Raw genomic sequence first — 26,517 nt, 5'->3', positions numbered from 1 at the left:
AAAAATAGCTGTGGTTAGAGAAGTTCTGAATGGTGATTTTGAGCTTCTAGAAGTGCCAACTTTTGTTTTTCATTTTCACCCTTAACTGCCATGCCAGGCCAGCTTCTTTTTCAGGAGTGTCTGAGCTATTGCAGGACATTTCTTCATGGAATCCCAGGATTACTGAGGTTGGAAAAGCCCTCCCAGATGATCAAATCCAAGCTGTGACCCCCTGCCAAGGCCTGAGCACCCTTTCCATGAGGAAATTTCCCCTGGTGTCCAACCTGAGCCTCCCCTGGCACAGCCTGAGGACATTTCCCCTTGTCCCGTCCCTGTTCCCTTTGCTACAAGCCAAAAACATTCCCAACAGCTTTCCCAGAGAAAACCTTGGCATATGTGTATGGAATGCAGGAGGATATATTTTTATCTGTGCTTTATTACAAAGGGGGATGAATCAAGGGTGGAATTATTCATCCATGCCCTCTGTGCTGCTCTTTGGGATAGACACCAGGATGCAGAGAGGGTGCTTTGTCCAAATTGCAGCATGAAAAAGTCAGACATTTTACATGGCACTTAAATAAAGTAAATAAAATCTCTGTTAGGGGAGTTTTTATTTCCTTACTGAGTATTCAGGGCATGGTCACCACTCGCTGTTCAGATCATCCTCTCTAACCCTGTGCTTTTAAATATTAAATATTACATTTCCTACAGTCTTTGGATGCTTTTGGAGGAAAAACCAAACTTGTGAGATTCAAGGGAGTTTGGACATGGTGGACACATTAGATGGGTGGTGAAAGATCTGGGGATCATCCTGAGCTTCCATAAAGGGATGGGCAGGGCAGGAGAGGGCAGGGCTGGAACGTGTCCAGGGCAGGGAGCAGAGCTGGGAAGGGGCTGGAAAACTCCTGAGGGAGCTGGGGGGGCTCAGCCTAGAGAAAAGGAGGCTCAGGGGGACCTCAGTGCTCTGCACAGCTCCTGACAGGAGGGGCAGGGGAAGGAGGAGAGGAAATGGCCTCAAATGGCACCAGGGCAGGCTCAGGTTGGAGATTGGCACAGAAAATTTCCCTGGCAGAGTGGTCAGGCCTTGGGCTGAGCTGCCCAGGGAGGTTTGGAGTCCCTGGAATTGTCCCAGAGCAGTCTGGATGTGGCCTTGGGGACAGGGATTGGGGTGGTGCTGCTGGGGCTGGGGTGGTACTGGGTGATCCTGGAGGGCTCTTCCCACATTCCTGCTGACTCTGGGATTCTGGGATGCCCCATGAGATGCCCACATATGTGTGACAGACAGGTGTAGTCACTGTCTGTGTTGCTGAGGCACATGAGAGACCCTCAGGCACCCAGATCTCATCCCAGGGATATCAAAATCCACCTGGGAATGGGTTTATGAGGCCTCAGGATCAAATGTTTCTGCTGGGAGCAAATCCCATCACGGGCAAAAATGGACTCAGGCTCAGGCTGATGTCTGGGGAGTGTTGAGACAGCTTTAAATACATCTGGGGGGGATTCCCAAAAAAGGGGGGGAGTTGGCCACAGGTAGATGTGTGTTTAGGGAGATTCCATGTGGAATGGAGTCAGAAGTGAGACTGAACAGAGACTGTAAATTTATATCCCACTGGGAATCTGATACTGGCATTTGAAAGCAGCACTGGGAGAGCAACAGGGACAGGGATTGAAAGTTTCCTTTTCTTCTGCCAGAGGAATGTTTGAAGGAGGTAGAGCATTGGAAGAACTGGGAATTAGAGCTCTCCCCACTCCTTTCTGCCCCTGGCCAAAATGTGACAGCTCCAAATGTGACAAAGAGAACACCATGGGTCACCTGTGGCTGCACAAGGAGCACCTGGAGGGTGGGAATGGCTGATGTGGGAACAGCAGGGATACCTGGGCATTCCCACCTCACCTGGATTTCCTCCTGAGCTTGCCAGGCACATGTCCAGAATAAGGAAGAAGGTCAGGCCAGACAACACTGTATTAGAAAACAAACAGGGAAGCAAAGTAAAGGGAAGCAAACCCAGGGAGAGTTTGCATTGTGAACACCGACAGGCAGTAAATTCTCCCTGTCAGCTGCCTGGCAATTACTGCCTGAGCACGGAGCGGTGGGAGCTTGGGAATACCTGTAAACACTTCTGCACAGGCAATTTGTCTTGTAGCAGTACCCAAAACAGCTCCCAGGACTCGCACAGCCCTCGTGCCTGGAGGGCACAGGATGCCTTGGGAAGCACGGGGAGCTCACACCTGCCTGAGATGAGGAAGGCCCACAGCAGTACCCGGGGCTGGCTGAGCTGCAAGTCCTGCTGAAAAGCGCTGGGAGGAGTTTTCCACTTCCATTCCTGCCCTCAGGATCCGTGGCAGTGACCGTGGCAGCCTCCCTGTGCAGGCAGAGCAGAAGAAAATGTCCCTGGCTATGGAAAGGGCATGGCTGGGACACCCAGGGGAAGTGTTGAGGCCTCTCTGGCTGGGCTGGGGCTGGCATTCCAGTGATATTTCATTAAAGTCTTTTAATCTCAACCTCTGTCGCTTTTTCTGCTTCCCCTCGGGCACGGTGGGGCTGCTCTCTCATCCCTTTCCTGAGGATGGGATCGAGCAATGAGGGCTTCAACAGCTTGGGCAGAAACTTGATTTTTTCTGGCTGTTAGTGGCTCTACCAAAGCCAGCTTGTTGGGCATGGCTGTGAGAGAAAGGAGGGACAAATCTCTGCTGTGGGCAAGACAAAGAGCTCTAACAAACCCCCAGGCCCCTCCAACACCTTCTCTAGTGGGAGCAAGTGGTTCAGCTTCCAGCCCAGCCCAGCTGGACACTGGTGTCAGATGCAGCTGCAGGGATCTGTGTCACTGACCTTGGTGGCTGCACGTGAGCAGCAGCCAGGGGCGCGTGCCAGGCTGGGAAATGCGTGTCCAGAGCCTCCCTCGTGGGGAGGACGTGGCCACCAAGGCCACCACACACGCAGCTTTACCTCCATCCTGCTGCTGCTCGGGCCTCCGCACCCCGCACATCCACGAGAGCTGCTCACACCACGGCTGGGACTGCTGGGACTGAGGACGGGGAAGGACCTGGGGGTGCCTTTGGAATTGGGAATGTCCTGACTGTGCATTGGGGAGTTCTGAGGATAGGGAAGGACATGAGGGTGCCCTGAGGATGAGAAAGGACCTCGGGGTGCTTTCAGAATGGGGAATGTCCTGACTGTGCATTGGGGAGTTCTGACGATGGTGAAGTTCTGAGGATGCCCTGGGGATGCGGAAGGACCTGGGGGTGCTCTGAGAATGGATGGAGAAGGTCCTGAGTGTGTCCTCAGAATGGGGAAGGGACCTGGGGGTGCTCTGAGGATGAGAAAGGACCTTGGGGTGCCTTTGGAATGGGGAATGTCCTGACTGAACACTGGGGAGTTCTGAGGATGGAGAAGTTCTGGGGGTGCCCTGAGGATGGGGAAGGTGCTGGGCCTGCACTGGGGTGCTCTGAGGATGGAGAAGTTCTGGGGGTGCCCTGAAGGACTCTGCAGATGGACAAGGTCCCTGTTGTGCGCTGAGGAGCTCTGACAGTGGCCATGTCCTGGGGGTGCAGAGGTGCCCTGAGCATGAGGAAGGTTCTGGAACATGCCAGCTTGGCTGTGAGTTGAAGCAACCTGGCCCGGTGGAAGGTGTCCATGGCCATGGCAGCGGGTGGAGCGGGACGATTCTGCATGTCCCATCCCACTCGGGCCTTTTGGAGCGCCGGTGACATGGGCAGGGTGTCCCACACAAGTGTGGTGTCCCGGTGTCACACTCGGGGTGTCCCACACGAGCAGGGCGTCCTGGTGTCACACCAGGGTGTACCACACAAGCAGGGTGTCCCACACGAGTGGGGTGTCCCGGTGTCACCCCTCGGGTGTCCCACAGAAGCGGGATGTCCCGGCGTCACACCCGGGTGTCCCACACGAGCACGGTGTCCCAGTGTCACACCCGGGCTGTCCCACAGGAGCACGGTGTCCCAGTGTCACACCCGGGTGTCCCACACGAGCACGGTGTCCCGGTGTCCCACAGGAGCACGGTGTCCCGGTGTCACACCCGGGTGTCCCACAGGAGCACGGTGTCCCGGTGTCCCACAGGAGCACGGTGTCCCGGTGTCACACCCGGGTGTCCCACACGAGCACGGTGTCCCGGTGTCACACAAGAGCACGGTGTCCCGGTGTCACACCCGGGTGTCCCACACGAGCACGGTGTCCCGGTGTCACCCCTCGGCTGCCCCACACGCGCGGCCCGGCCCGCGCCGCCCCCGCCACGCGCGGCCCACACGCGGCGCGGCCGCGAGCCCCGGCCCCCGCGGCGCTCCGTGCGCGGCCCCGGCCGGGAGTGAGCGCGGCCCGGCGGGGGAGCGGAGGGGCGGCGCAGTGGAAATTTCCACCCCTGCAGCAGCGGCGGCCGCGGCGGCTCGGGCGGCTCGGCGGGGCCGGGGGCGGCGCCGGCCGCGGGGGCAGCGTGGGGAGGGCCCGGCCGTGCCCGCGCGGGGGTCCCGGCCCTCAGGCCGCGGTGCGGGGCAGCCCCGGCCCGGCGGGGGCGGCGCTTGGCGCGGGCAGGGCCGGCCCGGTCGAGCGTGCGCAGCTCCTGCGCCCTTTAAGCCGCGCCGCCCCTGCCCGTACGGGCGTCTGAGCCGCGGGAGCCGCGCGGGAAGGAGCCGCCACAGCGCCGGGACGCGCCTTCCTCCACCTCCTCCTCCTCCTCCTGTCCCCCCTGCTCCTCCTCTCCGGCCTCGCCGCAGCCCCCTCCTCCCCACCCCGTGCCCCGCTCCTCCCGCCACTGCCAGCTCTAAGATGCCCCGCTATGAACTGGCTTTGATCCTGAAAGCCATGCAGAGGGTGAGTGAGGGAGAGGAGACGGGAGGAAGGGAGGGAGGGAGGGAGGCAGGTGGGACTGGCAGACCCCCTCCATCCTTGCCCTGTGGTGCCGCCGCGGTGTCCCCTCGGTGCCCGCTGTCCCCGCCGCACCGCGTGGCCCGGCCGGCCCTGTCGCCCGCAGTGTCGCAGCGTGTCCCGGGCTCCGCTGCGCTTCCCCCGCGCTCCGGCCCCTCGTCCCCATCGCCCCTTCCCTGCCCGCTGCCCCCGAGCCGCAGTGCCCTCTCCCCCTCCCCTCCGGCACGCAGGTAAGCAGATCCCACGCTCTCCGAGCGGCAGCGATGCGGCTTTCCCTGCCCATCCCCTCCCTCCGTGCCTGGAGCAGGTGAAGCCGGCCCTTCCCCTGCCCCTGCCGGCGCATCCCCCTCTCCCTCTGCAGCACCAGCGCTTTCCAGCCCCCTCCCGCACCTGCGCTGCCACCGCCGGGCACCTCCTCGCCTCCCCTGGGCTCCGGGAAGCCTCGGGGCGAGGGAAAACGGGCGACAGCGGAGGATTCGCTCCGGCCAGCTCCCACCCGCGGGGTGCCACCTTCCCCCCCGTGTGCCAGGGAAGTGCCAGGGCTGGGGTTTTGCCCGCAGCGGTTGAGCGGGGCCGATAGGCCGGGCCGTATCGCCCCCGGGAAGGGGCGCTGGGGGTGGCAGCAGCCGTTGCCGCTGTTTTTTGGCAGCGCGGTGATAACAGAGCTCGGTTAAATGATGCTCTTCCCATTCGGCAGGAGCTGAGTCAATACGTGGGGGAAGGGAGGGGGGTGGGAATGGGGGATGTGTGTGCGTAAAAATAATAATAATAAAATAAGGCTATCTCCGTGTGGATGGGAGGTTTATGTGGTAAATAACAGCTGATACCGGCCCTTCTCTAGTACCTTCTATAGCCTTTGTTTATCTGCTACTTTCCGGCTTAATATGCGGTGCTGGTGGTGGAATGTAGCGGCACTTGCGCTGGGCTGGAGCCCTCGGATCCAGCCCGGCGTGGATACTCTGGGATTTACCCTTCCTTCCCACCAGCACCTTTTCCCACCGAGCAGCAGCAGCTCAGCAGCGTGGCCGTGGTTTTTGGGAATTACGGGAGCACGTCTGGTGTGCCGCATGCACTAGTACATTTCCATTCATTTTACATGGACCATCCACATGTCGGGGCTGGCTTTTTTTTTTTTTTTTCTCTCTCTAATATATTTTTCCCCGTGGTTTAGCTGCAGAAGCTGTAGTAGAGACATCTCACCTGGGTCCTCTAGTGGAGAAATGCAGCAGCAGGGAGAAAGCCGGGTGACATTGCTGCACCAGCTCACCCGGGCAAAAATTCGCTGCTTTTCCACTTGCTTGTCAACACAGAATTTTTGTCCGATTTTTTTTTGGTTCCTTTCCACACCTCTCCCGTTGGGTGGATGAGGCAGAGGTGCTTTTTGTAGCCGTGCTGTGGATGTGGGAGATGCTTTAAGCCGGGCGGGCACTCGGCATGCAGGGCAGGACAGCAAGCGTAGCAAATCTGCCATAATACTGAGGCAGGAATAAACTGACTTCTCTGAAAGGATGCCAGGGAGGGCTCTCTGCTGGAAAGGCTCTCTGGTTTCTAGGATCTGACCACGGAGATGCAGGGATAAGCTTTTAGCTGTAAGATGCTTCTAATGAACATCAGTGCGCTCAGGATTTAACATCTGCAACCTTTGCCTCTTTGAAGTTGGACTCTCCAGCATGTTCTTTCCACATGGATGTACCTTGAAGGGGTTTTTTAGCTCTGTGATTATGTCCAAACATTTCAGTTTGTGCTGGTGTTTTTAACCCACCCTTGTTGTAAGTCTAAAATTTAAAGTCTGTCTGTAGGTGCTGCTGTTTTCATCCTGTTTTCAGCACACCACATCTGGGTGCTTTTTTGTTTCCCAATATTTTGCTGCTCCTGCCTCTCTTGTGCCATGAGAACACTTGGAAATATTTTCTCGAGTGGTTTTGTGCTCCGTGGTGCTGCTGGATCTTGGCTGGGGGGATTGCTCTAATGACCCCTGTAAGCTGTGCATAATCCTGGCTGTAATACCGAATTAAATGATGCAAAAGATGGGCATAATAAGCCAGTCTGAAACAGTGGAATGATTCCAGAGCTCCTTCCTGGAGAAGAATAAATAACATCGCTTTTCCACACTGGTGACAGCACCTGGGCAGTTGTTCCCTGTCCTGTCCTGTCAGTCCCTCTGTGGTGTCTGTGTGTCCTGGTGCTGTCTGGGCAAGTGCTGACTCTTCTTTTGGTGTCTGTGATATCCTTCCTCCCCCATGGCAGCTCCCCTGTCCCCTTGTCACTCGGCTTTCCTGTGCTTATGGGTTTGTCCTGAACTTCTCGGAGCTCTCTGGCAGCTTGGTGCAGACCTCAGCCTGCTGGAGACTTTGCTGCCTCTCTTCAGAGGCAAACTTGGTGCTTCTGTGGGGTTTTCCCCACCCACAACTTTCCTTTAATAGTTCCCTTGGCATTCTCAGGGATCCAGGCAGAATTAAGTCCCTCCAGTTCATTTTTGTTACTTCAAGCCCTGTTGCTGCCCAGCCCTGCTCGTGTCCGGAGTCAGGAATCCTTTCCTGATCTTTCCCTGCATGTGGCTTCTGTTGGGAGGCTCCCAGCACACCCCATCCCTCCTGCCTGATGCTCTCCTCAGGCTTGGCAGGCTCCAGAGCCTCCTCAGCTCTCCTTTTGTGCCTTAAAAATGCAACACCCAAGAGTTTTGGGAATGGGAAAACTTTCACTTTGCACTGGTGCCACTTGTCAGCCTTTGTCTCTGGCTGTCTGCGTGTACTTCCCACAAAAAGTCAGGATTTTATTCTGGAGTCAAAGCTGAGCAGCTCTTCTCTGTCCTGATTTGTGAGAGGTAGTGGACTTGGACTAAAACCACTGTGTTTTTATACACTAAAACACAGAATATTTTATATACTCTGTATATAGAGAGAGTTTTTCATCAGCAGAGCCTCCAGTTAGTGACTCTTAGGAAAACAATAATAAAAGTACCCCCAAAATTAATAGCCCCCCAGTACTCTGTGGTGTATCTGGAGGGTGAGAGGTGTGTGTAGCTGAGTGTGAGTTTATGGAGGAGGTGCTTTGGGCAGAGCAAGGTGTGAGAATGGAGGTGAAATGATTCATTTTGCCCATTGTGTTGCTTTTTACACTGCAGCATGGAAAGAACAAATCCTGGGGGGGGCTTGGGGGCAGATTTGTTACCAGCAATGTCCAGGTGTTTGCAAACCAAACCTTACCTGCCCACAGCAGCCCCAGGCAGGCCCTGCAGCTCTGCTGGAGGGAAAGGTGCAAAATGAAGACGCAGCTGCCCATGGCCTGAATTCCCTGCTCATAACAAAAGCTGAGCTTCTAAGAATTCCTGATTTTTGTCCCATCTTTGGCTCTGCGTGGGGGGACTGTGATGGAGCAGCACCTTCAGCAGGGAAGGGCAGTGAATCTTCAGGAGTGAATCTGCAGGAATTCTCACTGCCTGGGAGAGCAGGGAGCTCTGAAACTCCCTGGGAAGAGCTGGCAGTGGTTTCCTGCTCTGAGGCTGTTTGTCAGAGTGACTGGGGGGTGTCAGTGCCAGACCTGCAAGGGACACAGATGGGAATCCCACAACCCTTGAGCTTAAAGAAGAGCTCCAGGATGGAGCCCAGCTTCTGCCTGATCCCCACCTTGTCACTCAGAGCAGGGCACAGGGACACCCACCCCCACCAGCAACCGATGGGCACTTGGTGAATAACTCAGAGTATTTCACTACAAAGGAGGAAATTCGTCAATATTTTATTAGCAGTGTGCTCATCCTCACCTGTGACCAAGTTCAAACACACAGTGCCATAATCTGAAACCTAACCACCTTTTTTTCAGCAAAAATACCTGGACTAGGAGGCCCATCCACCCACTTCTGGAATCCCAAAGTGGTTTGGGTTGGAAGGGGTCTTAAAAATCACCTTGTTCCACATGGCAGGGACACCTCCCCTATCCCAGGTTGCTGCAAGCCCTGTCCAAGCTGGCCTTGGACACTTCCTAATAATAATAATAATAATAATAATAATAATAATAATAATAATAATAATAATAAATAGTCCTGCAGTGAATGCATGCTCTCATTTCCCCAGCCATGTTCTCACAACACAACTTGTCTTCAGCAGCTGTTTGTTGCTTTTGGAGTGGGTTGCTGTGTTTCCAAAATTCCCTACCTGCCGTGTGGGGATTGTTGGCTATTTTGGGAAAGCCAAAGTAAATGGGCAGTAGTGTTGCTTGACATCTTGACTATTCCACTTAATTGCTGTGTAGGCAGCTGCAGCAACTGGGCTTTTGATGTCTCAGTTGCCAGGAAGGAGGGGGAGAGAACGAAGCAGGAAGATACTGAGTTTATTTTATTTTATTTTATTTCCTTTCCGGTGAACCACCTGCTCTTCCAATGGAATTGTGCATCTTCCCCACCCCTCTTGCCAGCTGAGCAGGTTAAAATGACACAAAAGTTTTTTCCTCTGTTCCCAGTGGCATTTTCAGTAGGCTGGAACAGGCTCTTGAGCCTGGCAGGGAGGGGTCCTGGAGCTGGGGGTGGTGCTGGCATGGAGACCAAAGCCTTGGAACTAAAGGCAGGATCAGAAAACAGCAAGATCCAGGCCTGACTCTGCTGGGGGGATCACCTTTTTGTTTTCTGCCTTGAGCATTCCATAAGAAGAACTGGATTTTGGGGAGTGTGGTGCACACAGCATTTGGGAACGATACCCTCTTGCCTGATATTTGACATTTCCAGTCTTGGAAGAGCTGGAATTTTTGCCAAGTGTGGCATAGTGCCTGGCTCTAGGGGACACAGAGGATTATTCTCTACTGCAGAACAGTTTCATTTCAGTTTCTTGCAGGCCCCTGGTGGGATTTCAGTGGGGTTTGAGCAGTCCCTCTTCAGGGGACAGCAGTGGGGGTTAAACCTTGGAGTTCAGACTTCTCTGGGCTGCCCCTGGTTCCTCCTCAGCAATGAGCTCTCTGCTCCTGCTTGGGTTTTGTTCCTGCTGTCTTTGGCTGTGGACAGGGAGGTGTTGGTAACTTCAGCATGGAGCAGATTCTGTCCCTGAACTCTTGGGAGAGCCCTTTGTGCATTAATGTCTGATTGTTGGGAAGCCTTGAAATGTGGCTGATTCCTGTAAAAGTTCTCCATTGTAACCATGAGGAGAAGCTGCTCCTTCAGCTCATGTGTGTCTGTATTTTCTGTCTCCTAATCTTCATCAGTTCCATACTTTGGAATGATGGAAGCTCTGCTTTTCTCTGGGTGTTCTTTCAGGAGCTGATTTCTCCAGTTCCCTTGTCCCAGAACCATCGTTGCCACACAAAAATTGCTTTGGCAGTTGTTAAGTTGTTGTCAAGTAATTTATCTTCCCTTTTTTTTTTTTCTTTGCCCAGAGAAGCTGGGGCTGCCTCTGGATCCCTGGAAGTGTCCAAGGCCAGGCTGGAGCAGCCTGGGACAGTGGAAGGTGTCCCTGCCCATGGCAGAGGTGACACTGGGTGGGATTTAAATTCTTTCCAACCCAAACCATTGCAGGATTTTATGATTTGTCAGGCTCCATCCATGGCAGGCTGATAATTCCTGGAGCCACAGGCACCCTCACCTCCCTGGCTGCAGATCTGGGATGAGGGAAGAGCTGTTTATGTGGAAGCAGTTGCTTGGTAGAGCTTTGTGTCCCACCCTCTGTGTCCCTTACCTGAGGGCACCAGGTGATTCCCTGGAAAAATCCCTGCTCTATGGAGCAGCTGGGATATCCCCAGTGTGCATTGAGGAGCTGATAAAGAGCTGAAAGCAGGGAAAAATAAAAACACAGAAAGAGATGCAAACCATAACTAATTATGGAGAAGTAGAACGGGAAAAATTGGAATTAAATATGTGGAAAGTAAGGCAAGATGTGAAGACCTGTCCTGGGGAGCACTGGTGTAAACATTGGTGCTAAAAATGAGATTCTAGAGAAAATTCATCACCCCTGGTGAGGAGAAGGGCAGGAAGGAAGTGGATGGTGTAAAGAGAGGTTTATGAACCCAAGAAACAGCATGGAGGAACTGCAGAAGAACTGTTGTTCTGCTATTTTTTAATCCTGCTTTGTCCACTTGCAAGCCAGTCCTTGTGTTCAGTGCTGCAAATATCTAAGGAATAATAAAAAGCCAGGTCCATGCAGAGGAGGGAATGTGTTCAGTGGAGTTGGTGTTTTAGAAAAAGAAATCAATGTTCAGTAGCTTTTAATAGAGATATTCTGTATCAAGCTTTGTAATTAACATTAATTGTTTTAGAACCAATAGCATTTTATTGAACTCTGGTTTTGGTGTCTTGAAATCTCCAAGAAGGATCACAAGTCTTGAAGCAGCACCCAGCTGACTGGGAAGCTTGGAGAGCCTCAAATTCTTGGATTATGTATGATCCTGAACTTCTGTCTCACCCATCAATAATCCTGGGGGTGCTTTATATTCTTCCAAAGATTGTGGGCAGCCAGAAATGTGATGGGAATTTGGGGAAGTCCTAAAGAAACTTAATGAGTCTGGTTGTTTTTTTTTTTTTTGTTCTTCCTAGAAATTTGAAGAAGAATTTCCTCCTGGTGTCTTGCCCGGTTTCATGGGGACTGACACTTCTCCTTTCTCATTTCCCAAGTAATTTTTGCACTCTCACAGCCAAAAGCCTCCTCAAATGAGATGAACCAGCACATTTTTTAGGCTGGGATTATCCAGTTCCTGCTGAGTGCTGATCACCACCAGCTGCATCACAGCACTGAACCTCCAGCTGAAGGAAAGGGCATCCTCAGCAGTGGCAGAGATTTTGCAGCATTTCTGATATTTGCTGCTAAAAAGCTGATGACCTTGTCCAGAGAACTGAGGTGCTCCCAAATCCACTCCAAAATTAAATTCTTGGCTGCTGAGGCTTGTTTGACCCCTTCTCTTGCTGCTGCTCTGGTGACCAAGTCTTCATCTCCTCCATCTCCTCCACCCCTGCCGTGGCACTGCAGTGTTGGTGCTGCTGCATTTTGGGTTCCACAAGAAGGGATTTGGGCCCTGGGACTGACTCAGTGTCTGGTTGCACCTTCCAGTGCAGGGGGACCTGGCAGGGAGATCTTGCCTGGTGCTGTGAGATGCCAGAACCTTCCAGTTTTTGCCAGCCCCTTGGCAGTGTCTGGCTTTTTGCCCTCTGGTGCCCTTGGGTTTGCTGTTGAGCACGTGGCTTCTGGGTTGTCTCTGCCTCTTTTTCTTTCAGTTCCTGTGGAAAAGAACTGTGTCCTGTGGAGAGGGCAATGTCACCTCACTGTGGTTTCCTTGCTGGGTTGGGCTTTGTGGTGACAAAGTGAGCTCAGGAGGGCCCTGCTGGGGCTGCAGCCGAGGCAGGGAATGTTCTGAAAGGTTCTGCAAGGCCCAATTCCTTGGCAGCTTCTGCTCCCTCCACAGAATTCCAGCACTTGGAAAAGCCTTGCCAGCCCATGGAGTGCCAGCTGTGCCCCATGGGCACCTTGTCCCCAACCCAGAGCACTCAGTGCCACCTCCAGGCCTTCCTTGGGGACTCCAGACCTCCCTGGGCAGCCCCTTCCAGGTCCTTTCCATGAAGAAATTCCTCCAGATAACATTTGTCACCCATGGAGACATAAACCAATTCTTTGGGCTGACAAGGGGAAATGGAACGTATTAACTCCTTATTTTCTTTAATTTGATAATTGATGGATTAATCTCCTGGGTATGATAGGTATCCTGTCTAGGTAGGCCTGGAGAAGACAGAATTTCTTTCTGGTATCTCTGTATTTAACAGATAAAAAGAGAATTTCTGTCTCCTTCCCTCTGTCCCCAGCTTACCCCCCTTGCCCTGGAGGTGTTTGGAGTTTTGGGAAGAACAGTGGAAGCAAATCAGTTCCTTATTCCTTCTGGAGTGCTGGGGACTGGCTCTTGGCAAAGGGAACCAGCCAAGTGTGAATGTCACAGGCAGTGGCATGAAGTGCTCGGGGAGGGTGATGCAGATCCTGAAAAAGCCCATCTTTTCTTGCTTTGCAAGGCTGGAGCTTCTCTTGTGCCCACTGACTGCTGGAGTGTCCTTCCTGTGCCTTCTGCCCTTCATTTGTGACTTGGTGGGACGCTGGAGTATAGATGTATTTGCTTGGGATGAGGGGGGGAAATGGTTAAAAACCCCCAAAAATGACAACTAAATGAGGTCCTGCTCTAACAGTGTCAGTGCCAGTGCCCTTGAGCTCCAGTTGGCCTCACATCACTCCAGTTCCTGCTCTGTAATTGTCCACTGCCCATCCCATTTCTGACTGGCACGGAGTTCTGTGTCTCTTGCTTTGGGGTTACTTATTTCTCTCATGTCTCCCTCAGCAGTTGTGTAGAAAAGAATCCAGAAGAATTTGTGCTCGAACAAGCTGCTTTTTTGTGCTGCTGCAGTAAAATGAAGACCAGAGCTGGAGTGATTCCTGACCAAAACAAAAGTTCCTTACGTGTTCATAACAACTCCTTTGAGTGAGTGACCTGTTCCTTGCACCTCAAATTGGATGTTTTGTTTGGTAGTGCTGGTTTATAGAGCTGGCTCCTGGGTTCTCCAGACCAGCAGGAGCTCGATGTGGTGATGATGCAGAGTGTGACCAGCAGGTTCAGCCAGATAACCTGGAAATGTGGCCCTTTCCTGTGCAGCCTCTGGAGCTCAGGGCTGGCCTGGCATCCCCAGCAGCTCCAGTTATTTATTGGCTGCTCCAGGTCAACTTCTGCCTTCCCTGGGTGTCCCAGGGGGGTTCCTGGCACATTCCTCTGCCCCAGCTCCTGGTTTTCAGGGAAAAGCCTGGAACTGCTGCCCTGGATGCTGAGGGCTCTGTTGAGCAGCTGCCAAGGATAGCCCCTGCTTCCTCAAGGGCATGTGCTACATAATTTATGTATCACTTACTCCATGAAGAGCTTCAGTGCTCCTTTTCTGTGTTCTGGAGTGCTGCAGTAAATGGAACAAAGTTTTTCCTTTTTTTTTTTTTCCTCTAAGAGGTTTTTTTCCTTGTGTTTTTACTGTGGAGCAGTGGACAGGTAGGAATTCCCTGGTGTATCCATGGCCAGGAGTGTGAGGGGTCTGGAAAACACACTCAGGGGGTGGCACATGGCACAGACCCCACTCAAGGCACAGGACTTCTGGTATTGATTAATCTTTCTGTGGCAGAGTTAATATTTTCCATGATCCTGGCAATCTGGACAGATTTCTTCCACACAGCAGAGCTGTTCAGTAGGTGAAGTGCTGCAGATCTGATTTCCAATACTCCTGCTTGAAGGTGGAGAGGGAAAATGTTGTTCCCGAGAAATAATCTGAAAACTGCTTGGACATCTGGGAGCAGAGCACTTAATTTGCTAACAGTGGACACTGCTGTGGCATAGGTGGGCATCTACATCCCCAAATTAACCCTGAAAACATCAGGATTGGTGAGGAGGAAAGGAGAGTCAGCTCAGACACTTCATCTGCCAAAAAGCCAATGGAGCTGAGAACAAATGGTGGCTTCAGAGCTGGAGCAGTTGGACTCTGGCATGGTTCAAACACCCATTTTATTAGAAAAGCACTGTGGAGAAAGTTTTCCTTTAGAACAATCCTACAAATTTCTCCTCAAAATCCCACCCTGGGTCTGCTTCACATTATGAAATCTCTCTTCAGGGACTTGCTTGGGATTTTTTTTTTCCCTTAAGGAACAGGCTGGGTGTTGGAGAGACATATGCATTGTTTCACCAGAGCTGCAGCCTCTATTTCCAGACAAGAGGGAAGCACATTGTTTTGTGTCTTTGATATGATCCAGCCAGAAAACAGCCTCAGGGAAGAAAATTCCCAGTCCTTGACAGCAGCACTGTCTTTCTGCCTTTTTTTTTTCTTTCCCTCTGTCAGTGCCACAATGTTCACTGTTCTAATAACTCAGGACTAAACTCACATGGGGCATCTCAAAAGTCCTTTGTAAGACTTGAGGTCAGAACTTGCTGAAAGTTCAGAGGGACGAGTCTCATTTTCCTAATGAAGAAAAGTTCCAGGGTTATTTTGGAATTAGGTCTAGGAAACTGGTACAAGAAGCTACTTCAGTGCTGTAATTTAGTGACAGTGCAGCAAATTTGTGGTGGCTGCCGAAAACTTTCCACCTTCCAGCTCAGGCAGCCTGAGCCTTGCAAAAAAACCCCTCAGGTGTTGGTGACAGAGGGCAGGGTTCAGCTCTCTGAAATGTGGCTATTTCAGGTGCATGGTCTGGCTGTATCTTCCTATGGAAGACACTGCAGGAACTTCATTTGTTGTTTATTTTGGTTGGAATGAGCCCCCGGAGCTGAAGTGACTGAACTGAGGAATGTCACAATTTATTTGAGGGCAGCTGCATCTAATAGTGACACATTCTGTCAGAGAGTCTGATCCTGGAATTCCAGGAGGTTTGGATTCCCAGGGACCTCAGAGCCCATCCAGTCCCACCCCCAGGGCAGGGACACCTTTTATCCCATCCAGCCTGGCCTTGGACATTCCCAGGGATCCAGGGCAGCCACAGCTTCCCTGTTAATGTCCTTTTTGTAGAAACACTCTGGATACTTCTGATATCAAATTGAATTGATTTTAACAGAGATTTTTGTGATTTTTCCATATTGCTCTATAGGATATTTGTGACAGGTCACTGATGAACCTACAGGGAAGATGGTGTGGGGTGAACTCAAGTTAAAATCAAATATTTTTTAGTAATGAGAAGGACAAGAGAACATTAAAAATATTAATTATTAGCATTTCCTTATCCGGCTGTTCTCCTGGTTTTCTGTATAGCAGATTTTCTTTTTGTCATATCTCAGTAAAATCTCTTCTTCCCTTTCTCTTCAAATATTTATAGTTTTGGTATAAACATAACGTAGTTGAAAAATTAGCTGAATATAGCAAAAGACACAACACTATTAAAGTGTTGCTCCAAAGTGCTTAAAACTAAGAATAGTCCATTAAACTTGGCTCTGATTGCGTCATCTGATGTGAAGTGTTTATAATTTTGGGTTGGATTAAGCTATTAGACCGTTTAACTACTCCTGTATTTGCGGGTGGGGAGAAATGTGAATTCTTCTGTGGAAGAATTGAAAATACATCTGTGGTTTGAGGCTTCTGAGGAATGATAAATTTAGCCCAGTGCTGTAATCAGTCCGTTTTGTGCCATTCTCCTTAGTCTCTCATTATTGGCTGTAATTCCAGCAGAAGGAATATCTCTATTCTCAAGTGGGTTTGTGGTACTGGGGGGGAACCCTTATTATTTTTATTTTTATTTTTTAATTTTTTCTCCTGAAAAACAGCTGGACCATACAAATGACACAGTGGTGGATTTCTCCTTAAGGTTGAAGTTGTGGCTTGCTGGGAGCTATTTTTAAAATCTATGAGGAGTTGCACGTTTTTACCTCAGTACCATTGCTGCCTTTAACACAACGTGTGCATTTTCAACCTTAACTCTCTTGGAATTTCAAATGGTTTTATTGACCCTTTAAACAAACCCAATATATGGCAGGGATGCTAAACAAGAAACCAACCAAATATTAGAATATGCTATCAGGCTGTTTGTATTAATGATTAATTAATGGGGAAATCAGAGCTTCAGCGTCTTGCCAGAGAATGAACTGGAAGGGGATGCCTGGAGCTGATGCTTGTAGGACTTGTGAGATTTTATGGCCAGAAAAAAGAGCCAGTGTTGGTTTTCTTGTGCTTTTACCAGTGGGTGGGGAAGAGGAGTGGAGTCAGACCCTGTTCTTCACCTTCTGTAATAATCTCATTATTGCTACTAAAGGTTTGTGTTCTGACCTTTAGACTAAACCTGTTCTTTGCTTTGGTCTTCCCTTCCCATGGCCATTGGGTGTAGGAGATGGAAGAATCCTGTGTCCAGCTCTCTTCAAACCCGTTGGAAGCCTTTGGGTTGGTAGAGGGTGCCCAGAGCAGCTGGGGCTGCCCCTGGATCCCTGGCAGTGCCCAAGGCCAGGTTAGAGCAGCCTGGGACACTGGGAGGTGTCCCTGTCCATGGTAGGGGTGGCACTGGGTGGGCTCTGAGGTCTCTCCATCCCAAACCATTCCATGATTCTGTGGTACCTCCCAAGGCATAAACAGGAGATGGGAGCACATCCCAAATCCATGAAGGAGCCACCGTGCAGCTCCTCAGGGCCCCTTCCTCTGCCACCAAGTCTTCATTGTCCCTTCCCTCCACTGCAAACGGGTTTTGTGTCCTGACGAGGTTGGGAGCTGTCAGGTGGGATTGGGAATTTGGAAAGAGTGGGACAGGGAAAGCTTTGCCTCCATACCTTCCATCCTCTCCGTGCTGGGATGGGAATGGATGCTGGAAGGACATTTCCTGGCATCCTTGCCGCTGTGACTGCTGCCAGAACCCACCCAGTGTTCCCTCCTGTGCCTCTGGTGCTCCCACAGGACCCCAGGTGTGCGTGTCCAAAGGGACTGGCCCTAAAGTGAGATGTCAGGTGGAGTTTTGTTTCTGCCACTTGCTGGAATGGGATGTTTTCTCCCCTTGGATCATATGGATGTGTATGGAGAGCTTTCCAAGTGAAAAATAACCCTGTGATTATCTGTACCCTAGACAGGAGCAAACTCACCTCAAAACCTGTGGAATAACCTTGATTCTCCAGCTGATTTGAAACGGATGTTGATATTTGACAGTGCTGTGACCTGACTTTGATTTTTCTAACAGCCAGCTGGTGTCTCTGGTGCTGTCCTGTGGTGCCAGGATCTCCCAGGATTTGGGAGGTGCAGTGCAGGAAATGCTGAGCCAGGTTTGGGCTCCATAGCCATTGTTATCTGTTGGGCTATTTTCATTTTATTTTCCTAAGATTGCTTGGAAGAGGAAGATCTGGTTAGTGGCTTGAGAAGGAGACTTGTGAGATACCAGAGTAATGAAAAAGGAAATGTATTTTTGTTGTTTGCTGTGTTCTGGGGAATTTGGGTCACTCAATCCTCCCGAATCGCTGCGTCTCTGAAGGTACCTGTAACCATTGAAGTTGACTTGTGAAAGGCTTTTACCACTTGGCCCTACAAATATTGAATGATGTCTGTTATGGATTGCAGGAAATATAAAGGGGGAAAAATCTGTGGTGTTCAGTGATTTGTTTTACTACACTTCAAATTTTTTCTCATTACTTCATGAAATTCCTCTCTAATTCAATCTTTGTCTTTTGTCTTTGCTGCCTTGCAGGGTTGGTACAGTAGGCCTCACTAAACTTAGCTGCAACTAAGAATTTCTCCTACATCAACTGAGTTAAGGCTGATGCTCTTGTGGAATGTGGATTAAAAGTGCGTGCTAAGTTCCCAAATTTGAGAAGCGGAGAAAAGTAAATGTACCACTGCCACCAGCATCAGGACAGCAAACCAAGGGACAAAGAATTTGACCCGCTGTGTTGATTTTGGTTAAAACTGGTTCACGTGGTGCTTAAGAGACGTTGGCTGGGGGGCGAGAAGTGGACGTCAGCGAAGGCTTTTTGGTTACAAAATGAGGGCTTCTTTGGAGCCAGCAGACATTGCCATTGTGGCCCTGTACTTCGTGCTTGTAATGTGCATAGGTTTCTTTGCCATGTGGAAAAACAATCGGAGCACCGTGAGTGGCTACTTTTTGGCAGGGCGTTCTATGACCTGGGTAGCTATCGGGGCCTCGTTGTTTGTGAGCAATATTGGAAGTGAACATTTCATTGGGCTCGCAGGATCTGGAGCGGCGAGCGGATTCGCTGTAGGCGCGTGGGAGTTCAACGCCTTAATGCTTTTGCAGCTTTTGGGATGGGTCTTCGTGCCAGTCTACATCCGCTCGGGAGTGTACACCATGCCCGAATACTTGTCCAAGCGGTTCGGAGGGCATAGGATTCAAATCTATTTTGCAGCGTTGTCTCTGCTTCTTTATATCTTCACCAAACTCTCGGTTGACTTGTATTCAGGGGCGCTTTTTATCCAAGAGTCCCTAGGGTGGAACCTCTACCTGTCGGTGATCCTGCTGATCGGAATGACGGCGCTGCTGACCGTGACCGGAGGGCTGGTGGCCGTCATCTACACGGACACCCTCCAGGCGCTGCTTATGATCATCGGGGCCCTCACACTCATGATCATAAGCCTCATGGAGGTCGGTGGGTTTGAAGAAGTGAAAAGGAGGTACATGTTGGCGTCACCAAACATCACCTCCATCCTCCTCACCTACAACATCTCCAACACCAACTCGTGCAACGTCAGCCCGAAGCCCGACTCTCTCAAAATGCTGCGCGAGCCGACGGACGAAGACATTCCCTGGCCCGGGTTTCTGCTGGGACAGACCCCGGCCTCGGTGTGGTACTGGTGTGCCGACCAAGTCATAGTGCAGAGAGTTCTGGCCGCCAAAAACATCGCTCACGCCAAAGGCTCCACCCTCATGGCCGGCTTCTTGAAGCTGCTGCCCATGTTCATCATCGTGGTGCCGGGGATGATCTCCCGCATCCTGTTTGTGGATGACATCGCCTGCATCAACCCCGAGCACTGCTTCCAGGTGTGCGGGAGCAGGGCCGGCTGCTCCAACATCGCCTACCCGCGCCTGGTGATGAACCTGGTGCCCGTGGGGCTGCGCGGGCTCATGATGGCCGTGATGATCGCCGCCCTGATGAGCGACCTGGACTCCATCTTCAACAGCGCCAGCACCATCTTCACGCTCGACGTCTACAAGCTCATCCGGAAGAGCGCGACCTCCCGGGAGCTCATGATCGTGGGCAGGGTGTTCGTGGCCTTCATGGTGGTGATCAGCATCGCCTGGGTGCCCATCATCGTGGAGATGCAGGGCGGGCAGATGTACCTGTACATCCAGGAGGTGGCGGATTACCTGACCCCGCCGGTGGCCGCCCTGTTCCTCATGGCCATCTTCTGGAAGCGCTGCAACGAGCAGGGGGCTTTCTACGGCGGCATGGCCGGGTTCGTCCTGGGCGCCATCCGCCTGATCCTGGCCTTCTTCTACCGCGCTCCCGAGTGCGACCAGCCGGACACCAGGCCCGGCTTCATCAAGAACATCCACTACATGTACGTGGCCACGGCCCTGTTCTGGATCACTGGGGCCGTGACGGTTGTGGTGAGCCTGCTGACGCCGCCGCCCACCAAGGAGCAGGTCCGGACCACTACGTTCTGGGCCCTGTGGAAGCGCGGCGCGCCGGAGAGCGCCGGCAAGGGGGAGCTGTACCAGGGGCAGGAGAAGAGCATCCTCAAGTGCAACGAGAACGCCAACCACATCATTCCCAACGGGAAGTCGGAGGAGAACATTAAAAGCGTGAAGCCGGAGGACATCAACCTCCTGGTGACGTGCAGGGATGACAGCAACCCGGTGATCTCGGTGAGCCACTCCGAGGTGGAGACGCCCGTGGATTGTTACTCCAACGGACAGGCCGCCCTGATGGGGGAGAAAAAGCACGAGGAGGAGGAAGGGACTGACAACAGGGCGAGACATTTGAAATTCATAGATTGGTTCTGTGGCTTTAAAAGTAAAAACGTAAACAAGAGAGTGGTTCGGGAGGTCGAGGAGGAGACTGTTTGTTTACAAATGCTGGAAGAGACTCCGAAAGTTAAACTATTACTAAATACTGGACTGGTCTGTGTCTGTTCCCTTGGAATCTTCATGTTTGTCTACTTCTCTTTGTGAGTGAATAGTGAACTTTTAAGGGTATGGCTTAAACATACAGAAGTTGATACAGGTCTCTGGAGATTTTTGGTTTTTCCTTTCTTTTCTTTTCAAACAACATAACCACAACCCAGGCATTGTTTACGCTATAATTGTAAGGTCAACTCAGCTTTAGCCTATTTCGAGACCATTTGAGATGTGTTGTCCTCCCTCTGCTGAAAGCAGAACCTGTCCTGTGGTGGCTTTTTCTTTTTTCCCTTTTGTGTTGGTTTTATTATTTTTTTTTCCATTTGCAGCACTAACCTTTTGTTTTTCTGTGTATAAATATACCAAAGGCAGGCAGGTGGCTGTGTTTGAAGTCAGGCAGTTACAGCTCAGTCAGCATTAAGTGAAGATAACAGGTAATCAGTTACCAGTGTGTGCAATCTGAGTGATTAAAGCTGTGTCAAAAGATTTTTAAATGCAGAGCTGTGATGCACATTTATAAAATAACTGTATTACCTTGGCCAACTTAGCACTTTTTAATTGCACTCACTGCTTTTTTTCTTTTTTCAGTTTCTCGTTTTTCTTTTGGCAACAACAGGAAGCTGTTTTGTCTCATTTTATAGCACTTAAAACATGATGGCTCTTAGCAGGTTTCTGCCTTTTTTTTTTACTCTTTGTAAGGAAATTTTTGTGTTTTGATTTTTATCCACTGTAAATTCCATTACTGAAAAGTGTCTGTATTAAAAAAAAAAGAAAAAAGGAAAAAAACTGAAACAAAAATAAGCCTGGAGATGACAAACTGTCAATGGAGGAGGACGAAAAAGAAATATTCTTTCTGTGGGGTTTTGTAGTATATTGAAGTAAATTGAAGAATCACAGAATTCTTGGGGTGGGTTTGGGATGTCCCTGGGCAGCTGTTCCAGGGCTCTGCCACCTCCATAGAAAGAAATTTTTCCTCAGGTTTGGGTGGAATTTCTTGAATTTCAGTAAAGGGCCAAAAGATTCATTCAGCCTCTCCACCCTCTGAACCTTTAGGACATTGTAAGGATTAGCTTCTTTTTAGGGAAAAATCTGTTTGTAGGTTCTGCCATATGGGAAGAAGAGAACCATGAAGCTTTGCATGTCTTGAAAAACTATTTTGCACCCTGCAGAAAGGTTTTCCTCTGCTGTGTCTGGGAGGAATCCCAGAGGAGGAAGAGGAGGAAGCTCCAATGCTGCAGAGGGAGAACAACTGGGAAGGCGAGGAAGGGGAAATGGGAGGGAGAGGTGAAAAGTGCTCCTTGTTTTCCAGAGTCCTTTTGCCCCACGTCTTCTCCCGCTTCCCCTTTCACCCTGTCAAACCTCCTTTTTGTATTTGGAGGAATCCCAGAGTCCCTGAGCTTGGAAAAGCCTTCCCTGGTCATTGAGTTCCAGCTGTGCCCCATCCCCACCTCGTCACCCAGCCCAGCGTGCCACATTCCTTGGACACATCCAGGGCTGGGCACTCCACCAGCTCCCTGAGCAGCCCCTTCCCATGAGTGACCTTTGTGTGAAGAAATTCCCTCCTTCCCTCCCTCCTCAGAAGGATCCTGAGGGATTCAGTGTCAGGAGACGGGGAGTGCGCGCAGCCACAAATCTGTGTCGGCAATTGAGGTCTGTCCTGTCCTCAGGATTTTTCCAAAAACCTGAATTCCTCCCAGGCAGTCACAGCTATTTGTAGGTCTCCAGATCCAGAGGATGTTTCCTCCTGATGGATGGATGGATGATGGATGGATGGATGGATGGATGGATGGATGGATGGATGGATGGATGGATGGATGGATGGATGGGTGGATGATGGATGGATGGATGGATGGATGGATGGATGCCCAGGCAGGGATGAGCAGTTCCAGGTGTGGAGGATGTGTGTGCAGCAGGTTGGTGCTCTCATCCTTCCCCAAGCCAAGCTGGGTCCTGGTTTTGGGAGCAGAGCCCACCAGTGTTAAAACTCCTCTCTCCAGGACAGAGTGGTCATATCCAGGCTTTCCATGGAAATAATTCCTCCAGTTGTCTTTGCTCCTGAGCTCGTTCAGGAGAGCACAAACTGGCTGGGCCAAAATCGGGCTGAGGGACCATTGTGAGCATTCACCAAAACCACTTCAGGGGTCCAGCACCATTTCTTTGGCACACAAACAAGAACCAGTTCCTGTGGGGGAAACCTTTTTGTAGAGATAAGATTTGGGTCAGTCCTGCCTTTGCCTGCTGGAGAAAGTTTGCTTTTCCAGTGGTGCCATCCACACGGCTTCTAGCAGATAATTCCCAATACATCTTTTCAGAGAAAATGATTCACTTCTATTTTTGGGGTGGTTTTGTTTGTTTTGATGGTGTTTTAATATCAATTGAATCTCATTCATTCCAAAACTTTGACCAGAGGCTGAGCTGCCCCACTTTTCTCCACTTGGTTTAGTTGTTGCTGCTGGGAAGTAGAACTACTCCAAAGTGGAAAACTTGGAGTGTTGTTGCAATATTTGTATAGAGGAGCTACCATACGTGGTGCTGATGTTGCTACCAATGGGACAAGACACATTTTGTTATGATTTGTGTGTCCACAGCTTGGTTTGGGAAAACATTTTAAATCCTATTTAAGGCTGAAATCCTGGTGTGTGGAATTAATGGCATCTCAGGTTGCTTCATTAGTGGGCTGAGCTGTGAAGGACGGTTTGGAGCAAAGATGTAGGGAATTGTTTCCATACAGAATAAAATCATTTAGGGCAATGTTTTGATTGTAGTGGGATGAAAAATAAATTTTAGAAGGTAAAGATAATTCTCAGTCCAACAATATCCTCCTGAGAAGGCTGGGATGTGGCTCCGACACCCGGTTTGGCCCAGGGAAGGAGACTCGTGTCCGTTCGGAGCTCAATTGCTCCGAACAATTTTGGAGCACGATTTTGGAGCAGCTCCTGGCACTGGGATTTTCCAGGCTGCTCCTCGATGTGCAGCGCTCTGCCACCGCCTGGGAAGCCAGGTTAGCTCAGGGACCCTTTGGCTCGGCTCCATCCCCCTGTGCTGTCCCCAGGGTGCCTTACACGGGCGGGCGGGCGGCCCAAGGCGCGGCTGGAGGAGGCGCTGCCCGCGCTCCTTTCGACGCTTCTCCCTGCTGCTTCCATCCCTCCCCAGCCATTTGCTCCTCCAGGAGGACACCTGGAAGAGCCAACAGGCACAATTCCAGTCTCCTGCTTGGTCACATCTGTGGGGAGCTCTCCTTGGCCATGGGAGGGAGTCGAGTCCTTCAGGACTGCACTGAGGTGCTCCATCTCCCACTTCCTTTATTCTCCCTTTTGCTACACTAACGAGCTGCCACATTAATCACACTGCTAATTTTCAGGCAGGATCATCATGGATTATTAATCTGCCTCCCCACCCCATCTTCAGACCTGGTATTGTGAAGCTTTTAAGCGAATTCTTTCTCCAGTGCTTTTTCTCTTCAGATGTTTTGTGTGCTCCTCTTCAGCCTCATTGTGTCGTAGAGATCCTGGAAGTTGCTGATGCTCTTTGCTGCATAAAACCACTTAATAAAAGGCCTTTATTAATAAACAAAGATATTCCTGAGGTTCCAAGCAAGCTGCCTGCTGGTGAGAAGGACCTTGTGTAGGAGAAGGGATTTTTTATAGCGTAAACAAGCCTTTGCTGAAGGGGGAAGTTGGTAAATTTGGGGTTAAACACCCATTTTTTGGTTCAGCAGAACCACAGAGTGTTCCCCACGATGGAATTTTGTTGCCTGGCCCCCTTCCCCTGGGTGGGGCTGGTTGTGCTTCTGTCTTGCAGCAATGGGTTTATTTATTATTGCCTTGAGCTTAGGATGACAAGTCTTGGAAAACTGAGTTTGGAATGACAGCTTTTTTTTCTTCTTGTCATTTACCTTAACTTATTTTTTCTGGTAAGATATTTGAATTTTGCTCCTGGAAATGGTAGAAGCCTTTTATTTAAAAAAAAAATAATTAAAAAAATAAAAAAGAAGAGGCTTCTTGAGAGTTTAATAGAACACTTTGGGAGACTGTTTTTATTTAAGTTTTTTTTAAAATGGCTGATTTGATGCTATTCTCTGCCAAAGTTTAGAGGCTTTTTTTGTTGTTTGATTTTTTTTTTTTTTTTCTAATAATTTTTCCTGTTTAGCTTTTAGGGAAAGGAAACCGTGCGAGATTGTAAGAAATAAAAATGGCCTTCAGTATATTCCTTATATTGTGTATTTTTTACTTCTCCACTTGTGTGTTCCCTGATCCCAGAAGGGCCAGGATGAGACTTCTGATGAGAGTCATGAGCCCTGTAACCCAGGAGAGAAAAGGATTTATTCCATGAGGTTACAGTGGAGGGGGCAGAGCCACCAGGGAGCTCTGCCAGCACTTAAAAAGATGCTTACAACTTTAAAACAGCTTTATTTTTTTTATATATCTATTTTTTTAAATCCTGAGATAGAGGAGGTGTTGGGAATTGCTCCCTTTCAGAGAACAGAGACATGGAAGGAGCTGGAGTTGCCAAGCTCCAGCTTTCTCAAGGAAATCTTTGGATTTAGCATGTACAGAGAAGCAAAATTACTCATCTGTTAATTTGGTATTCTGTATGTTCTGTGCCCTTAAATGTAATTGTTTTGAAAATAAAACTAACCTTGTTATGTGATGTTAAAAGCAGACTTCTGTGCAATGTTTTAATTTTTTTTTTGTTTTTTTTAAGAAAATGTTTGTACATAATTAAATGGTTTAATGTGCTTTAATTGGCCTAAGGTAAAGAGTAGTCCTAGAATGTAAAACATATATAATTAGAATTTCTGATTTCACTGTGAGATCTCTGAACTCTTGGTTTTTTGGTTTTGTTTTTTGGTTTTTTGGTTTTTTTGTTTTCTTTCTTGCAAAGTGGTTTTGTTTCGTTTACAAACCACTTTCTCTTTGATTTCTTTCCTGGTGTTGGTTTCAAGGCATTTGCTTCACTTCTGTTCCAATCTTGAACTCATGGTATAGTGACATCTGGTGACACTTGGCATTCTCAGTTCCACTGTGTAAAGTCAGACACTTTGAGCAAAACTGGCGGTGAAATGACAATTCTGTGTCTAGGGATTCACGCTTTTCAAATGAGGTGGTTATAAAAATAGTTGCTGTGCAAAATGTTAGTAGTCTTCTTCAAGAAGAAAGCAAAATTTTCTAATCTCACTCGAGCAGTCTCTTCATTCATCATCTTCTTTTTTAAAGCACAGTGTCAAAGTGATGCTGCTTTACCTTGTATCTCTGAGAAAAAATGTTTTTTTAGATATCTGTGAAGTATTTTTGGGTTTTGTTGCTGTTGTATTTTTCTGCAGATTTTATATAAAATACCAGTTAATGAACTGCCTTTTTTCTGTTGGTTTTTTTTAACTCTCTAAAATACATTTCAGACCAAAACCAAATGATATCATATAGCATTTGAAACCTGCCTTTTTCCTTGTCCCTTGGTTGTTTTTTTGGAAATAAGCCAAATGGGCATGTAGATAAGATCACTATAATGGATCCAGGTCTCTTTTGGTAAAGTGTTATTTAAAGGTCTGTTAAGATCTTATAAGACAATATAATGAAAACAAAAAAACCTTTACTGTAGTAGGAATATAGATTTAGAAGTGTTAATGAGATTAATACAGCTTAATTATATTGTAAGTTGCTACTGTCCTTAATGACAAGCTTTTTGTCATAGAAACGATGTATGATAAATTAATTTTGGTCTAGTGTATAGAATTATCATATTGCTATCAATCTTTGAAGTAAATCTGATGCAAAATTTTCATAGTTAGCATTGCTGGCCCTGTGTATACTGTTCTTTGTATACTGTATGCATTTTATTTTGCCTCCTGCATTAGTCTTCAAACTAAAACTCTTATTAGAGAGTATTTGGATACTTTCAGACTGTGTTTCTTGCAGTTTACATTCCTTTACCATGGCATTTTGTCCTGTCTCAAAGTATTGTATGGAAATGTTTCAAACTTCTGTACAAAGTTTCAATAAAAATAGAGAAAAAAAAACCCAAAAAAAACCCCAAACGGACCAACCCACCAGAACAGAGAGTTTTGGAGTATTTTACTCTCAGTAAACCCTTGTCCCTGTAGCTGAAGATGATTCCTGCTTCTATTCCTGCTTATTCCAAAGGCAAAGCCAAACT

At 49.4% G+C, this 26,517-nt stretch overlaps 2 protein-coding genes across 2 annotated transcripts in view; both read left to right on the top strand.

Annotated features, from left to right (window-relative positions):
- The first annotated feature begins 4,589 nt into the window (after positions 1–4,589).
- The window catches only part of MRPS6 (mitochondrial ribosomal protein S6), a 46,594-nt gene continuing 24,666 nt past the window's right edge, over positions 4,590–26,517 (top strand). Inside the window, exon 1 of the mRNA XM_030950894.1 lies at positions 4,590–4,801. Coding sequence (XP_030806754.1) covers positions 4,757–4,801 — 45 coding nt within the window. The 5' untranslated portion in view covers positions 4,590–4,756. The remainder of the gene's footprint in view (positions 4,802–26,517) is intronic.
- SLC5A3 (solute carrier family 5 member 3) lies at positions 4,667–26,413 on the top strand. Its single transcript, XM_030950882.1, has 2 exons — positions 4,667–4,801; positions 17,977–26,413. Exon 2 carries the CDS (start codon positions 18,271–18,273, stop codon positions 20,416–20,418), a length of 2,148 nt encoding a protein of 715 aa, XP_030806742.1. The 5' UTR covers positions 4,667–4,801; positions 17,977–18,270; the 3' UTR covers positions 20,419–26,413.

Source organism: Camarhynchus parvulus, chromosome 1 (assembly GCF_901933205.1).
Source record: "Camarhynchus parvulus chromosome 1, STF_HiC, whole genome shotgun sequence".
NCBI classification, from domain to species: Eukaryota; Metazoa; Chordata; class Aves; order Passeriformes; family Thraupidae; genus Camarhynchus; species Camarhynchus parvulus.
This window is presented reverse-complemented; position numbering and strand designations above follow the sequence as displayed.

Coding starts and splice junctions, on each gene's coding strand:
- SLC5A3 (XM_030950882.1), top strand. CDS start 18,271: ATGAGGGCTTCTTTGGAGCCAGCAGACATTGCCATTGTGGCCCTGTAC.